General features: G+C 42.8%; 3 protein-coding genes across 12 annotated transcripts in view; 2 read left to right on the forward strand and 1 right to left on the reverse strand.

The window, feature by feature from the left end:
• Positions 1 to 8,859, forward strand: part of TTBK2 (tau tubulin kinase 2) — a 91,475-nt gene extending 82,616 nt beyond the window's left edge. For 7 of the 8 annotated variants that reach the window (XM_083837536.1, XM_083837532.1, XM_083837535.1 and 4 more), the window contains one exon: positions 608 to 8,859. In XM_083837536.1, the coding sequence (XP_083693662.1) occupies positions 608 to 1,076 (469 nt within the window). In that variant the 3' untranslated portion in view covers positions 1,077 to 8,859. The remainder of the gene's footprint in view (positions 1 to 607) is intronic. The other variant, XR_014584843.1, reaches the window with a different exon arrangement.
• Positions 8,860 to 12,161: 3,302 nt separating this feature from the next.
• On the reverse strand, positions 12,162 to 14,861 carry LOC310900120 (uncharacterized protein). Its single transcript, XM_083837569.1, has 2 exons — positions 14,246 to 14,861; positions 12,162 to 13,569 (listed from the first exon to the last, which is right to left on the reverse strand). Exons 1-2 carry the CDS (start codon positions 14,745 to 14,747, stop codon positions 12,911 to 12,913), a joined length of 1,161 nt encoding a protein of 386 aa, XP_083693695.1. The 5' UTR covers positions 14,748 to 14,861; the 3' UTR covers positions 12,162 to 12,910.
• Positions 14,862 to 15,030: 169 nt separating this feature from the next.
• The window catches only part of CDAN1 (codanin 1), a 28,990-nt gene continuing 26,944 nt past the window's right edge, over positions 15,031 to 17,076 (forward strand). Inside the window, exon 1 of one of the 3 annotated variants that reach the window (XR_014584842.1) lies at positions 15,031 to 15,250. Coding sequence is in view for 2 of the 3 variants with exons in the window: in XM_083837531.1 (XP_083693657.1) it covers positions 15,155 to 15,250 (96 nt within the window). In the remaining variant the exon portion in view is untranslated. The remainder of the gene's footprint in view (positions 15,251 to 17,076) is intronic. The other 2 variants (XM_083837531.1, XM_083837530.1) reach the window with 2 other exon arrangements.

Genomic DNA, 17,076 nt, shown 5'->3' on the forward strand with positions numbered 1-17,076 from the left:
GAAGCTTTAAGTATTCTGGTTTGCAGATTCCAGTCATCAATGTTCAGTCAGTTAGCTATGCTCTGATCATGGCTAAGTAAAAACAGTCAATTAATGGAGGGCAGAGTGAGCTCTAGAAACCTTCCTTTGCCAGTTCTGTGTATAGACAACCATTATCTAGTTTCTTCAGTGTCTAGATTACCAAGATAAAGGAAGTTATGATGTAATCAGTAGTGCAAAATCCTCTGAGGAAAGTTATGGTGTGCCTTGTCATCCGTTTTTTGTGTATAGGAGTGTACTGATGATGTACAGGAATGGATGTACCCCATCGAAACAGGTGGTAAGTACTGCACTTCAGTGCACTTCAGCACCACCAGGAAATTTCAGTTTTCTTGTAAACACTTAGACTGTTTATGTGAGTGAGTTTATGTGAATGTAATTATTGTGTTTTGAACAACACAAAGGCCAAAACCTAGATCCAAACACCTCTATCTTACAGGAAAGTTCAGATCCAGATATCTGTTCTGAAGTGTAAGCTTATCCTTAGTTTCCAGTGATACTGTGTTTCTATATGAATTTCAGTGAATAGATTAGAAAAAAAAATAATTTTTCTTCATTTCTTCTTAAGGTTACGCAGATACAGAGTCCTAGGGAGTAGCAGCTCGGACTCAGATCTTATCTCTCGTCTGGCTCAAATCCTACAGAATGGATCTCAAAGACCAAGGAGTTCTACCCAGTGTAAGAGTCCAGGATCACCACATAGTCCAAAAACACCACCCAAAAGCCCTGTCATCCCCCGCCGCAGTCCCAGTGCCTCCCCAAGGAGCTCTTCCTTACCCCGTACTGCCAGTTCTTCTCCATCACGGGCTGGGAGAACCCATCATGATCAGAGGAGTTCCTCCCCACATCTTGGGAGGAGTAAATCACCTCCTAGCCATTCAGGCTCCTCATCTTCTAGGAGATCCTGCCAACAAGAGCACTGCTACAGCAAACCAAGCAAGAATGGTCTGAAAGGATCTGGTAGTTCCTTCCACCATTCTCCAAACACTAAGACTCCCACAGGAAAAAGCAAATCAGCCACTAAGCTTAGCAGATAGGAACTGGGCCTTGACAGGTATAAAGCCGCCTCCTAAGTCTGATGCATGTTGTGTCTGTGTACTGTGTATTTAAAAAAATAATCAAAAAAAGTATATAAAAAAACAGTGTTGAATCTGCGCTTTTTAAAGAATGTAAGCATCATAAACTATTCATGAGAAAGCATACTGTGTAAATGAGTGGCCAGGCATTGGCTAGGAGCAGGCAGCAAGCAGATCTAGGAGAGGGGAGGTAGAGGCCAGAAAAAGAATGACTTGGTAGTCAAAGAGGTGCAATGTATTTAAAGTCAAAAATATCTCCAAGGTGAGTGTTTTTAAAAGGGTATTTATTTCTATGTTTTCAGTTTACCTAGCTTAGAGGATTAGGCCTAATCATTTAGGGCCTGTCTCAAGAAGTATGTAAGAAAAAGTGAAACCCATTATTCCCAAAATCATGTCAGCACTTGGGAGATAAGTACTGCTCAAGCATGCCTCTGTCGATTTAAAAAAGCACACTGTTCAGAGGACAATGGTATTTCTACCTTATGAGTCTCTTTAATTTTGAGTTGCACACACCTTAGTCACTCAGTGCTCATTTTGTCCCCTGTCTACCATACCACAGATTTGCTTACCTAAAGAAGTATCATGTAACTTGCCCCTTCTTGATTTTGATGACATTTTAAAAATGAATATTAACGGTTGCCAAGATGTTTTTGTAGTGGTATTCTGTAGAAATTTGTTTAGTACTAATTAGGATCCAAGAAGAATTCTTGGTTCCATTTTGTATACTTCTTCAGGAGACATAGGGGGTTCTTGAAACCTCATTATGTGGAATAGAAAACCATTCTCGTCTAGGAGATGAGAGAAAGGAGATGTCTGCAGTTGACCTAATGTCACAGATTTACAATAAATTGCAATGCATGTTAGAAAAGTTAGAAAACAGGTGTACCTGTTTTTCCCTAACTGAACTGTAAAAAGAATCCTTGTTACTATTGGCTTTTATTTTATTTTATTTTATTTATTTTTTTTCCCCATTGGTTATGGATCACTGAAATCACTGATCTTACATTGAGCAAACAATTACCAACCAAGATTTTTTTTTGTGCTCGTTCTTTTTGTAAAAACATGGAAGGCGAACACCTTGGTAGCTTCTAGCTGACAGAAATACACTTAACACCCCTAACAAAGCCTTTGTAAGAGTATTAATCAGCAAAGCAAAATATACAGAAAGCAATCATATTTTTGATGTTGGATTCTTGTTATTCTTTTGCACAAATGGTTCTTTGATAACCAAGCTTTGTTGTCTGCCAGTGAAGTCCATTGTGTCTAATTCCTCCTACTTTTTTTTAGTAGTTACTTAATAATCTCTTGTGGTCTACTGGATCTCTGTAAAAAATATAACGGTTCAGCACCTTTTGCTATATTCAAAAGAGAATAGTGGGTTAGAACAGTAACACACAAGAATGCAAGCTTAAAGAAGGTGCAGCCAGCTCTCCCTGGTTATACCTGTTGTGGGGATGCTGGATGTGCAGGAGACTTTTCAGTTGCTGATCTGCTTGCTGTAGTCATATGCCTCTCCAGCCAGCATCTGTGCTTTTTTATTTAACCTCTGCCAAAGTAATACCTTTGGATTAAAAGGGAGTATTTTGTCTCTGAGTTAACACATTCTAATGCTGCATTAAAGCTGCCCTGGAGCTGCACTGAATTTCACTTGCTCTGTCAGACTATGTTGTTTTTTTTTTCTTACTATGAATATGTGTATTGTTCACCATATGTAATGTAGCACAGTGTGGAACCTTAATTTCATTCAGGTTTCAAGCACTACAGATGAATGCAATAGGTAGGGTATACCTGCTTTTTCTGAAGAAACTGTACCATTGGAAAGTCTTACTCCTTTGTATTATATTGTATAATAGGTACTATAACAATAATTGCATGTCCTCATGGTAAATTATATAAATATTTATATATACATATATGTATATGCTTATATAAACTCACTCTCATTTTTCATTTGTAATTTATGGACCACAAATAATACAGTTCCCTTTCTGTTAGTTCCTGAATACTCCTGGCGTTACATCTCCTATATCCCCCCTAAAAATTCTGGAATGCACAAAATCTAATAGCCTTTATACCTTGGTACAAGATTGAAGACTGCTGATTTCTCAACCAGCCAATGTTTTGTCTTGCAGCTTTCTTTCTTGCTTTAGAATTGTGAGTACATTTGCATATGAACAAGAACAGAGACTCAAAGGTATTTTTATTTTTTATTACAAGTAGGGCTTATTGATTACTTGTTTTTATTTCATAACGTGAGTTCTTAATTGTTATGAATGCTCATGATATAGGAGCAGTAACAGTCAATGAATGCCTAGTAGATGAATGTGACAGTAACAAATTCCATCTTTCCTTCCTGTTTTCCTTGTATGTTTCATTACAGTATACCAAAAGAAAAAAAAAAAAGAGCATAAGAGCATATAGTCCCATTTGTACTATTTCTGCCTTGGGCACTGCTGGAATTATTTGTTAAGGTGGTGTGGCACCTTATAATTCTTTTTCCTCCTCTCTCCCTTTTCTTCCCATTTTTTTAGGGTCTTTTGAGCTCATTCCTACATTAATATGGTCAGTTTTAGTAGATACCTACTTTATGCACCCTCCCTTGAAATGCTGAAGTTGAGGTGTTTGTATTTTCTCTGCAGTGTAGCAGGATCCAAAAACAGGTAATTGTTTTACAGGTGAGAAAGAATATAGCACCTAAGGTTTTTTTGTGCTCTCTCCAAAAATACAGACTTATCCATTGTTGCACTTTACTATATATGGCAGGGGGGTTGGACGAGTTAGTCTTTAAAGGTCCCTTCCAACCCAAAACTTTCTGTATAAAATAAATCAATGTGGTAGAAAATCACCTGTACTTGAACTACTTGCCAATTTAAAAATAGTAAACTATGCCAAAATAGAGAAAGAGATGTCAGTCATGATTGATGACCCAGGCTTCTTTCAGTGCAATAAGAGGTAAAAGGCCTGTATATCACTGATTGCATTTTCCTGTGTATTCAACAGGATTTAGTGAGAAAATCATGAAAATAGAAATGGGGGAGTGGTTGTAAATAATATGTCTTGAACTACTCGCTCTTCTAGAGGTTTTTATTGCTTAATACCTTCCCTCCAAAACATACAGAACTGCATACTATAGACTAATGTAGCAATCAGTTATGTAGTTAGATAATGGCCAGCTGATCAACTAATATATAGATTTTACCTTAATATTTCTAGAGGGCCTGTATGATCATCGAGAGCTCTGTAAACTCCAACATTTGCATATGCAACTGAATGCATAAAACTGGCAAACATATATGTGTGTGGCCCTTGTGCAGAGGGGGAATGAAGTGTTTATGGAGGGTATCTGCCACAAATTTTCAGGGACGGGAAGATTTTTCTTCATCATTTAGAACAGCTGTAGATGTTCTGCATAGCATTCAGCAGCTTATACTGTGATCTTTTAGCTGGGAAGCAATGTAATTCAAGGAGCTGTTGCTTTGTGCTCTTCAAGCCTCCATTTCTTTGGAGTGCAGTGCAATGGAGCCATGGCATGTTGTGGATGCAGATGCTGCATGTGTATTTCCTCTTTATGGTGTTTCCTGTGCTGCTTCCTCCAGCACTTTGAAGCATTTGTAGAGACATTGAGGCATGAGGCCTTTAAACTGAAATAGAACTTGGAAAGATTTCACACAGACTTTTGTGCCGCAGTTTTGCATGATATAATGAATTTGAGTGACAACCTCGAAAATCTATGTTACTATCAATAAAACTCATTATTAATTGCAAATGCCAATTACTATTTAAGTAAAACCCTGTTAAAAGTAATAGGTGTCATACAGTAGAACAACACTGGCAAGTTGTATGATGGTAGGCACCTATCTAGTACTTAAGCAGGATCAGTAAGCATAAAAAACATCAGTGCTCAAAGGCAGGAGCAATATGAGGTTTTAACTGCTAATATATACAATTATTCAGGAAGTGCAGACCCCTGGGGAGTGACACGGGGCATTCATTACAGCCAGCAGCCACATCCTATCTTGGGAAATCTGGACATATCCTTGCCTTGAAGTCTGCATGTTTGAGATCAAGATTTCTATCATATCCCGCTAAACAGTCTGGATGTGGAAGAGAGGATCTGGTCCTATATATTTAAAGTAGCTTGAGAGATTTTTCATCTGAAAAGCCTTGCAAGAGCTCTACCACTTACAATTTGTGATTATTATGGCATTAACCATAGCTGGCAAAACACACAATTTTGATTTTATGTATATATAAATATACATTTGTACATGTGTGTATATACACACTTATATAGATACTGTATACTATATAGAAACAGACATATTATATATGTGTATATATATATACACACATACTTACGTGTGTATATATACATATAGGTAGCAACAGTCTCAGCTATTGCATCCTGTTTACTGAAGTTCATTTGCCAGAGTGAGCTGAGGCCTGTGGTGCTTTGAATTCGTCTGATCTCCTCTTTATCTACCATAGTTTTGCTATGCCCTAATTCTGATTCTGTGTCTCTTCTATTTTACAAGGCCTGATCGTACAGTCCTACTTTGGCAAAACTCCCTTAAGTCTTTCTTATCGCAGTAATATTTATGCAATGGTTGACTACAGTGCTCCTAAAAAACAGATTGTTTTTCCTCTTTGATGAGAATGTAGACAATGCCAGACATACAGTACAGACTTTCCTGTACACAGAATTTTTCCATAATGAAATAGACATTTGTGTAGAACACTAAGAGGCATACGTTCTAGTAAGAAGGTGGTTATTTCAATGTTTTAAAAAGGTCTAATTGCACATTAGGGATTCTTGCCTCCAATTTTTATATATATGTTAAATCAGAGAGAACTTGAATATTTTAGAAAGGAATAGCAAAATAGAAGAGAGCTCAAACTCATTAATTAGCTCAATAATTAACTCATACTGGTCTTGGGTTTTTCATGAAGGGATGATCCCGTGAGGTGATCAGAGCCGTGCCTCTCTGTTCAATTCCAGTGAGGGAGGGGGTTTTCAGGTGTCTAGGTTAACACCGTGATGCCATGCAGCACGTTCTCCATATGCTTTTCTAATATAGAGAGTGGTTAGAGAACTGTCAGCTATAGAAAAAAAAAATCTTGACAATTATCCTTTAGATGCGCATTCCTATTTCTGAAAGGTGGAATAGCAAAGAGTATTTTTATTCTACTTTTTTAGCTAACCAAGTAGGCAGTGAACTGAAGGGTTTTTTTTGCTGTTTTGCTTTTGGCTTAGCTGTCTTGCTGACAATTTGCAGTAAGCAGTAACTTTGGTAAAAGGAAGCAAGGCTTGTTGTTTCGGCTACATGCGGTATGTGGGCGTGGGTCATACTGTTCTTAGCTAACACATGCAATCACATAAACACATGCACCTCACACAAGAATACCTCAGCTGTCCATTCGAAGCCAGTCTTCCTTTCCCCTACATATAACATTTGTAAAAGAGAAATTATATAACAGTCAGCCTAGATTGATTAATAACTACCTGGAATTATGTTAAGATATTGTAAAATGGAGAAAAGTTTATTTAGTCACAGTAACAACAAACCTCATTTGCCTGTGGCTTAAATAATTGGTTTAATATAATAATAATTGGTTTAAATAATAATAATAACCTCTGAGGCTTTTTGTTTTATTTTGTTTTTAAGGAAGAATTGAATAGGAATGTATTGTTTTAAAGTCTAATCTATTAACTTGGCAATTGTTCTAGCCATTCAGGTTTGAGTACGTAGGCTGATTTTACTCTCTGTTGTTGGTAACACATCCTCTCTTAACAGTAGCAGTGACAAACCCTCTAGTACTTTACATTGTTGTGGGATAATAGATACTGCTTTTTCCCAATTTCTATCTTTCTGCAATGTTTGGCATTTATGCAGGCTGTCTACAGGAGTTACACATTTTCCTTTTGAGAGGCTTCTTCAGCATTATATTCAGAAGCAACCATGTGACTGATGCAACAAATTTAGCACAGAGCAAATTATGACCTGCAGAGCTCAGCAGGGAACCAGAACTTGGTCTGCAGGGTACCCAGAGCTTCTGGGGACTGACCGGTCTTCTCCAGCCTTTTATAGCTGAGAGAGAGAAAATGTCTTTTGGAGAACAGGATTGTAATCACAGTGCTCTGAAACAAGCCCTGTGAATCCTGTTGTTCCTTCTTTACCACAGGAGAGGCCCAGCTGACCGCTTAATCTGCATGCCAAAAGTTTTGGTGAGAGTCTCTGGTTTTGCTTCAGGCATGTCAAGATTCCCATTAGTGTAGTGCAAAAGTAAACGCACAAAATTTTACATACCAATACTGAATGTGGATTTGAAGTTTCTGCTCTAGGCTTTGAGCAACGCCTTTTTTCGAGTGCGAATGTTAGCATATGTGATTTATGTGTTTTGCTTCTGTTTCTCCTCTGTCCACATGAATAGCTTGGATCCCTGGGAATTCTTGCTGTTCTTGTGCACGTGAAACTTTCAGTAAAGTCAGTATAAGGTCTTGTGATTTTTTTAGCTTTTCTTTTTCCCTGCATAGGGACTTAGTGAATAAATTCACTCTATAAATACTACATTTGCAGTTACTGTATTTTAAATTGGAAAATGCATATTTTTAATTATCACTATGGCATTACATGCCTTTTGATCCCCCTTATCAGTAAGAATTACTGCTCAGAGTCAGCTTTGGCCAAGAATCTGTGGTTTCTTCTAAAAACAATACCACGGGTGGGCTACTCATAGAGGTCCTGATCATCCCCAACTGCCTGTGAGAATTCAGCTGGAATTAATTTGTTACAGATGTTTTTTTTCCTTTTTAGATCACTTGATCTTTGACCTAACTCTTATGTAAGGGAGCTGTAATAGCAGCAGACCAGCTTGCTCCAAAAGGTACGGTATAATTAGCTTGGTCTGCCCGGCTCCAGATTCTTTTATACCCCTATGTGCTGTGTGGCAGGCAAGGTCGTAAATGTTTAACACAAGGTGTGGTGGGTTTTGTTTTTGGTGTATTTCACATCTTTTCCTTCTGTCTGACTGGAGATCTGGATTGATTGCCCAGCAGCCTTCTCTGCATCCTCTTTGCTTTCTTTGGCTAGAAAGCAGAATTTGAAATTCTTCCTGAACTTCTAACTGTCTTTCTATAGAATCAACCCAGAGACAAGCTGCAGTGTGTGTGTGAACGATGTTAATTTTCAAATGCTTTCCTATGAATATCCAAACCAGTAAATTAAGGAAATCACCAGCAATGCCTTCAGACAAGTACTGACTTCTTGAAGCTGCGAGCCAATGTCCACTAATCTAAAATCTCTGGGCAATACCACAAAGAATGAAATTGGTATGTTAACTAAAAATACGATGTTGTCACTCCATAATGAATTAAGCACTCAATAACACAATCTGCAGCACAATTAAATTAAGTAGAAAGTGGTTCCGAGGTTGTTTGTTACTATTGAGGAAGACAAGTGTTGAGTCCTTCAAATTCTCTTGCTCAATAATTGCAGTTCCCTTTCCCCTTCTTGGGAATCTTCTAAGCCATTCTTTTTCTTTTAAGTTTGCTCAGGCACCCAAGAACATAAAGAGTTGATGCCCTTGTAATGGTCATTTGTACATAAAGGTGTAATTATTTATTTTCTCATTTGTACCATATCAAGGCTTTGTACAATGTTTTAAGTTTTGTTTTCAAATTATTTTGTATTTTATTTTTATAAACTGGTTCTAAATAAAATATTCATTCAGCATGCAAAACTTCAACCCTTGAGTGTGTTTGTATGGTGATTTTACTACTTATAAAGTTGAATTTATTTATTTTTTTACTGCTGCACTGTAAACCCTGTACTTTAAACAGAGAAAAAGCTTTGATTTTTTTTTCTGGTACAAGAAAGCAAAAAGCAAATGTCTGTTGGTACTACCACATCAAAAGTCAGACGCTCATATTGCAAATCAGAATGATTGGATCAATGGGAGTTTTACTGATTTGGCTGGCTGGTGTGTTATATAATAGTAAGATTAGAAAAAACTCAACCTTCCTCTTCAAAACCCTCCCTTTCTATTTGCTCTTGTTCTTATCCATACTCTCTGTATTCAATGATTGCCATGGTCAACTCAGATCAATTTTAATAACAATATGGTGGATTTCAGCCTTGTTATTGTGAAAGGCCAGCTACATTTTTTTTTAACAAACAAAATTGCAATTTCTTACTTAGTCTGAGGCCATGTTAATCAGTTACTTCGGAGGTGTCCGGTGTCTGGACATAGTCACTCTGAGCTTTCACAGCCTCTTGTAAAATTACATCCTCTCTGCAATAGTGCAATACACTTTAGCTGCAGATAGCAGAGAAATTAATGAACTAAAGTTGTTGCTGAATCTGAGCATTTATTCCATGTGGAGATGCAGTGTTAACCAGTTGCTCTAATTCTCTCCAAGATCCTTTCATTTCTCTTCCTAGTAATACTAGATAAAAGTAGTGTCATCATAATTTATATGTGGTTTATGTGCATGCATGTCTTAGTCCTTGTATGCTGTGGAAAATACTGCTTACTCTGCACAGCAGAACGAGGTTGTTAGTGAAGTCCAGAAGAACTGGAGGAAATTCCTTGGATCTCTTTCTTGGCATTATCACTGTTACGCCATGTATATGAAGCAAATTAAAGGCCAGCTCTGCCCTTGTTCTGTTAAGAGCAGCCAGAAATGTAATGGCGTGCTTCTGGAGGGTGTGTGCTTTTGGCATTCTCAGCAAAACCATCATTTGATCACAGAAAAAGGCACATAAAGAAATAGAAAACTGGATGTATTAATCTGAAGGTGAAAATAACAAATTTACACGCTCTGTGCTAGAGACAGGTGAGACAGGTAGCTCACTGAGCTTTCATTATTTAATAATGAGCTTACATAATTTAATATCTCATTATTTAATCTAAATAATCTTTCATTATTAAGAACACTATGTAAATGGTGATCATACCAGAAGTGGAAGATTGGTCTTGACCTGGCTCCAGTATACCTTAGCAGTACATTTGACAGACTGTGGGAAAGATCCAAGACTGGAAAAAAAACACTGCAGGAGATCGGTGTTGAGGTTTGGTTGTTGTTTGACTGTTGAAGTGTCTTTCAGCATCACCTGGCTTGCCATCTTCATTAACACAGGAGATCCAGTCCACTCACTCTGCTCTTGAGATCATACTGCACTTCTCTGCCCTTGGACTGTAGCTTCCTCTCATTTAGACTTAAACATGAGAAAGCTGTTTAGTACACACAGGCTAGCTGTCCCTAGAAAGGCTGTAGTAAATGAAATGCAGGAATTAAAAAATTGAGAAAGAATTGAAACACCAAAAGAATGTTGGACAGGAAAGAACTGGCTATTGCAACCCAGACAAGCTCAAACCACTGCCCAGAAATACCAGGTAAGCTTCACATCACATCTTGCTAATCCAACCTGGAATGTCACATTATTAAGTGGCTGCTTTGTTCATGAGAACAAAACACACATGAAGGGTATGTGTTTCGGTTACAGAAAACACTGCTCCAGTGAACCCATCTGTACTAAAGGGATCTGTACTAAAGGGAGAGAAATAAAAATGTTTCCAACAGGTTAACATGGAAAGCTTGTAACAATGCAGACTCAAAAATCACATTTGAAAGAATTCATTTTTTCCTGTTTTCAGAGCCAGCAATTTATGAATAAGTCATACCTGTCACCTACAGCCTCACCTTTTGTTAGGGACACCTGAAAACGAGAACCTCCTCTTCTTCAAGGCATAGCCCCTGCATTAATCACAAGTGCTTCGTTGATCAGCGAAGTATTCTTGTCATTTTATAGCTGTAATTGAAACAGTACCTGGCTGAGCTTTGGGATTTGACATCCTCTTCCCTCATTTCTTTTTTAGATAGTTCTTTTGAGCCACCTTAAGAACTTTGTTTCCATGCTTCGCTCAGCAGTGCCTCAGAAGAAACCTGTTAAAATTCAGCTGTCCTAAGCATGATCAGACTCTTGTACAGACTTGAGGTGAGATACCTTAATTTGAGGTAACTATTCTAAGTGTGTAACTGGGGGTGGGAGCATTCCTTGTATTATTCCTTCATGCTTGCAGCTAGTTACCTCCCAGGTTTATCACATTTTAAAGTAAATGGCCTGATATCCTAATAAATAAAGGAAGTGATCCTCTAGTTTTCTATGGTATAGTGCTCTGTCAAAGCTGACCACAAAAAGGACATATCTTACCTAATGTTTTTGTGTTCTTACGCTTCTGGGAGAGTAGTAGTTGGGTTGCCATTCTGTATGTACATCACTTGTTTGCTATGTTCTTGTGGCAGGAACACTTGCACTAAGTCACTGGAAAACTAGAGACAGGTGGTCATTAGCATAGGCCAAATTTATCCATAGAACATGAATATTGGTGATAAATGTTTAAGAGGAGGACCTGAACGACTTTTCAGGTGATAAAAGTGCAGGTGAGAGGGTTTCTGTTTTAAGTCCAGTAAGTACACTGCACATACAAACATAACACCACTGGTAATTTTGAATTTTGCAAAGCAGAACCACTAATATACAAGATTTAAATACACAAGCCTTAAACACATTTTAAGAATAGCATCAGTGACAATGGTTTCCTCCTATTTAATTATGAAAAGATGTTTCTTTGTCACACTAAGAAAAAATAATTCGTTTGTGCTTGTTTCAGGGTTGGCACCTAACAGGTTACTGTTTCCTCAGATTTTTCCTTTTCTTTCTTTTTCCTTGGATGTATAGTTAAGAGAACGGCAGTTTTTCCTAATCTCTCGGACAGGTGAAGATGAAAACATCTCCTCATAAACTATGCAAGAGCATTTGTTCTATCTGAAGTCAGCCCCTGCCTCCTGTAATTTGTTTAACAGCAAGTCTAAATTCCGTTTCATGTAAAACAATATGGAAACTTTTTTTTTGCTGTCAGTATTTCAATGGATGTGGTACTGATTCCAGAAAGCTTGCAAGATCTGGTGAAGACACAGCCTGCTTCTAAGCCATACCAGGAAGTTACTCTGTATTAAAAACAGGCATCACTCATCCGTTATCGTTTTTGCTGTATTTCTCTATTTTAATCATGTGACAAGAAATAGCCTACTCTGCTAGTGAAGTAAGGCAAAATGCCTCTGAGAAGGTGCATTTGACAAGCGGGGAATGAACAATAGCCAGGTGGAGTAAAGCTGTATGAATTCTGGGAAGTACATTCATGAATCAACAGCCCAATCCTAAACTCTTCCTAGAGGAAGCAGGTATGCCTTCCTGATGCCTCGCACAGCTCAGACTTAACAAAACAAGAACACAAACAAAACAAAACCAACCAAACAGAAAAACATAACCAAGCAAACAGCCTCAACATTCTAATTGTTAGAAAAAGCAACTACTTTAAAACATTAGCTACTTTTGCCATTTTTAATAAAAAAACTAAGCAACTGTTGTAAGACAGCTCCTGCTGGTCAGTAACCTTAATGTTACTTTTTCACCCCACTCTCACACCTTTTATTTTCCCAAAAGGTCACATTAAACAAAAGATAATACAGACAAGAGTCTTAGTCAAAATAAATCTGTGTTTTTGTTTAAGAGAGTAAGAGGATAATGAGTACAGAAGAAAAACATTAGCCAGCTGCAACAGAGTTAACAAACAGGAGATTGGTAATTAGTGTTTAATGCCACCTATAGTGAAATGTTTCCCACTGGGAAAAACGTGGGAGGCAAGTCCATTTTGCTCCTTCAAAGTCACAGGCTGGAGCAGAACATACAACAGCACCTAACACCACAGTCACTGTACATATATTCAAGTTTTTACACGTCTGCAAAGCAGAAGTAGTAGCAGCCATTTGGATGTTCTTTCTTAATGGTTCTCAGGGGGGGCCTAGGAAACTCTGAAGGACCTGGTTCTTGTGACATGGAACTGGAACTGCAGCTGCTGCTTCTGCTGCTGCTTCCCGCCACTTGCGCTCTGCCTCTGTCCTCAGTGGGGGAGACCTGGGGAGAACCCGGGCTCAGGTACCCGGCTGCGGTCTGAGTAGAGGTGGTGGCGTACGTGGTCGGGCCAGTGTTGTTTTTCACATACACGTTTTTGATAGCAACAAGTGTCTGCGCCATGATGCTGAGGCTGTTGCTCAGATCTTGCATGCCTTGCTGCAGCAGCCGAAGATTGTGGTTGACACTGTCAAAGCCAGACTGGATCACCTGCATCTGGGTCTGCTGAATCTGCACTAGGTCCGCTTCAGTTATTTCATTTTGGTCTGCCTGGGGCCTGCCTTTTGTTTTGGCTTTTACTTTCCCAGAGGAACCACCACCTGATGTCCCCAGAAAAGGTAGTTGGTCTTGGCTAGGCGGAACCACTGCCATGTCCTCAGAGCTTTCTTCTGGCTCTACCACTTTCACTACTATTTCTTCTTTTAGGTTCATCTTCTCAAGACCAGGTTGATGAGATGGGCCAGGATCATCGTTAAATCCTAGAGGAGTTGGGGGGAGAGGAAAAGCAGAGGAGAGTCAGTGAGGAACCTCATGGTGAGATATGTTCTTATCCACTAAGCACAAACATTAGCCCTTGAACCGAGACTCCACAGCAGTGACTTGCACTGCATTACCTTTGACGTGTCTCTAGAATACACACTACCTCTATAGGTGGGGGAGGAAAGTGTAAAGATGCATTCACTTGTTAACTGTATCTTTGTATCCTACAGTTCCCTGACTGTCCCCACCACCGTGGCCAAGTTCAAGGTTCCAAAAGACAAATTTCCACTGCAAGCTCATTTCGTGCTCTATTGTGTGCCTGGTAACCCATAACAGCGTGGACTAGGCACTGCTTGCAAGAAATCCCTCAGTTTGAAGGTAATTGTTTCAGTGCACTAAGGCCATGTCTCTTGTAGACATAAGAACTTATGTACTTGCAGGGCTTTGGACAGCCCAGCACTGTGGGCTGGCGTTTTATCTTTGCGTTTGCAAGGACAGAGCCTACAAGCGTGGATGCAAGCATCTGGGTCTAGCACCTCACGGCCACCGGGTCTACTCTCATGTGCTGCTTTGATGCGACTTGGACGGTGCGCAGCGTGCAGTCCGCCAGCCCCACGCACACACCGTGCGTTTTCAAGGGGCGAAGGCAGCGCCCCGCGGGGGCCCCGCACTCACCCATCTCCCCCACGGCGGCGCCGGGCAGCTCCAGCGTGTCGATGCCGCCCACGATGGGCACGGCCTCGGCGGGCAGCAGGGAGCCGTAGGCGCGGTGGTGGTGGTGGAGGCGGTGGAGGTGGTGGTGGTGGTGGTGGCGGCCGGGCGGCGCGGCGGCGGCGGGCGGCATCTCCTCGGGGGCCAGCAGGAGGCCGAGGCCGAGCGCGGCGGCGGGGCCCGGCGGCCCGCAGCCCTGCGACAGGCGGCACAGCTTGCTGCGGTCGCGGCGCTTCAGGTCCCGCCAGCGCTTCTTCAGGTCCTCCACGTCGCGGGGGCAGGCGGCCACCGGGTTCACCTTGTGCCGGATCAGCTCCCACACCTTCCGCTTCTGGCCCGGCGACGCGCGGCCCGGCCCGGCGGCGAACAGCAGCTGCTCGTGCTTCAGCACCTGCTCGATCAGCACCTCCGTCTCCGCCTCGTTGAAATTGGCCTTGCGCCGCTTCGGCGAGTCCTCGGCCATCATCACCGGCCGCCGCCGCCGCTCAGGGGGGCCGGGGCGGCCCGCAGGGGGCCCCCGCCCGGCGCCGGCGGGCGGGCGCGGAGCCGCGGGGGGCGCCGCTGCCCCTTCCCCCGCCCCGGCCCGCGGCCGCCGCCGCCGCCGCCGCTAGGCCGGGCCCCGCGCCCTGCCGGCGAAAGGAGCACCGCGCATGAGAGGAAAGGACGCGGGCGGCCGGCGCAGGCGCCCCGTGCCCCGCGTGCTGACATGGGGAGGGGGCCCGGCCCCGGGCCCGGCCCGCTCCGCCCCCGCCCGCGGTCCCCGCCGCCGGCCCGCCCCTGCTGCTGCTCCTGCCCGCTACCGCCCGGCACGGCGCGGCCCGGCCCGGCCCCGCCGCGCCTTGTGCGCCTGCTCGGCGGCGGCAGCGGCCGGGAATGGCGGCGGTTTTGGAGCTGCTGCTGCGCGAGGAGGTGGCGGTCGGCGCCGTGCTGCGCTGGCTCCGCCAGGGGCCCGGGCACCGCCCCGCTGAGGTAACCGGGGCCGGGGCCGGGGCGGAAAGTTTGCCCGCGGCGGGCTGAGGAGACCGTTAGGAGCCGCCGGGCCCGGGGCCTGCAGCTCCGGCCGAGGGCTCGGTGTGGGGCCCGGAGCGAGCTCCTGGCTCGGTGCTCGGCCCGGCAGGGCCCGGAGAAGGGTCCGGCAGGGCGGCGGGTGGGCTCCTGCTGGGCCCCGGCACACCGAGCTGTGCCGTGGGCATGTGGGGGTTCGCGTGGTTCGTACCCACAGACCGGCTCTGGGCGCTGGTGTTTCGGTGGTAACGTAGGGAAAGAGGACCTGTAGTTAAAGCACTTGACCAGAGCCCCTCGGAACGCACTGAGGTAAAATCAGGACCCGCTGCTGTCACCCCAAACTTGTGTGGGAAGAAGCACCGCAGGTCGTCCTGTGCTCCTCAAAGGGTGACTTGCAGAAGTGGCCCTGGTGGCACGGGTAGCAGAGCACAGGGCTGTGGGGGCTCTGCTGACTGACTGAAAAGTTTGGCCTTGGCGGGAATTGCTGCCTGCCTGTCATGGCTGGGAGCAGCCCGGCTGCTCAGGGTGAGGGAGCAAGCGGCAGGCTTGCGGCTGGCAGCTGTTGACAGGTTGCCCTTGTCCCACAGGGGAGGATCCGCACCTCTGTTAGCTTGCAGAGAGAAAGATGAGTGGAAGCAGGTTGTACTCAGAACACGTTGAGAAACTGTCTGACCTTGTGCACAGACTGTAACCTTACCTGTCAGCCTCTACACTAAGCCCAGGTGGGCACCTGAGGGAATGACAGAACATGTCTTGCTCTAGCTTTCGTGGCAGTTTCTCGCTGGAGCTGGTGAGAAGCTGGGTCTTCGGCCACCTGATGGGGTTTGTATTCTGACCCGTTTTTCGCAGAGCATGAGAGTGCCCCACTGACAGGGGCTGCCTGTCTGTTACCGGGTTGTGCCAGTCCCGTACTTTTCTAGGAAGCTGCACAGGTTCCACGCTTTCAAATCAGAACTTCACTGTTGGTGTCGAGGATGGCAGGAGACAAATCACGGCCCTGCTTTCACTGCCTCCCTTCATAGAAACAGTTCCTTCCAAAATAGTGTTTGTTCTCTTTTTGTATAGTGGAGACGTGAATGTGCCTGCAATTATTTTAATGTTAGTAAGGAGTAAGTTGCTGTCTCTGAGAGCTTCTTCTGCTATTATTGCAAATGTTGCTGAATGAATGCCATTGAGAGGAAACAGAAAAGTATTAAGAATAAAATAAATATTAGCCAGCATACAGAGCTTTGAACTGTGCATGTCACATGAAGTCTTTTTGACTAGTTTTATTCTGGTAAGATCACCATCTGTTTTGATTTTACATGTGTTGATTCTGTGGTGATTTTTTTTGTCTTGTTTAGGTTTCTTAAGTATGAACTTCATGTACCTCATGTACCTTGAGGTTGCGTGGTCTCTGTTAGAGCTCTGTGGGATCTCAAACAAGGAAATTATTTAACTGAAATGGAAGAGCAGTTTCCGTCTTGTATTTGGCACTGAAAGTGCTTAAATGTTTGTTATTACAGCACCCCTCTGTGGGAGCAGGGGGTATTTGTAGATGAGTAGGTAATGGATAAGTTGCAGATTTTATTTTTTTTATGTTAGAATTATCCATCTTACTTTGAAACATTGGACTTAAAGGTGCCAGTTGCTCCATCTTCTTGCTGGCTGTAGCTTTGGTATTACGGGTGTCTCTGGGAGACAGTTCTGCCGATTCCCAGTTGGAGACCAAAGTGAATGACACCATCTGAAAACTCCTGCCAAAATGGCTTGTGTGGAGGGTGGGTTACAGATCTATGACTGGTGCTATG

This window comes from Anser anser, assembly GCF_964211835.1.
Source record: "Anser anser genome assembly, chromosome: 5".
Classification (NCBI taxonomy): Eukaryota; Metazoa; Chordata; class Aves; order Anseriformes; family Anatidae; genus Anser; species Anser anser.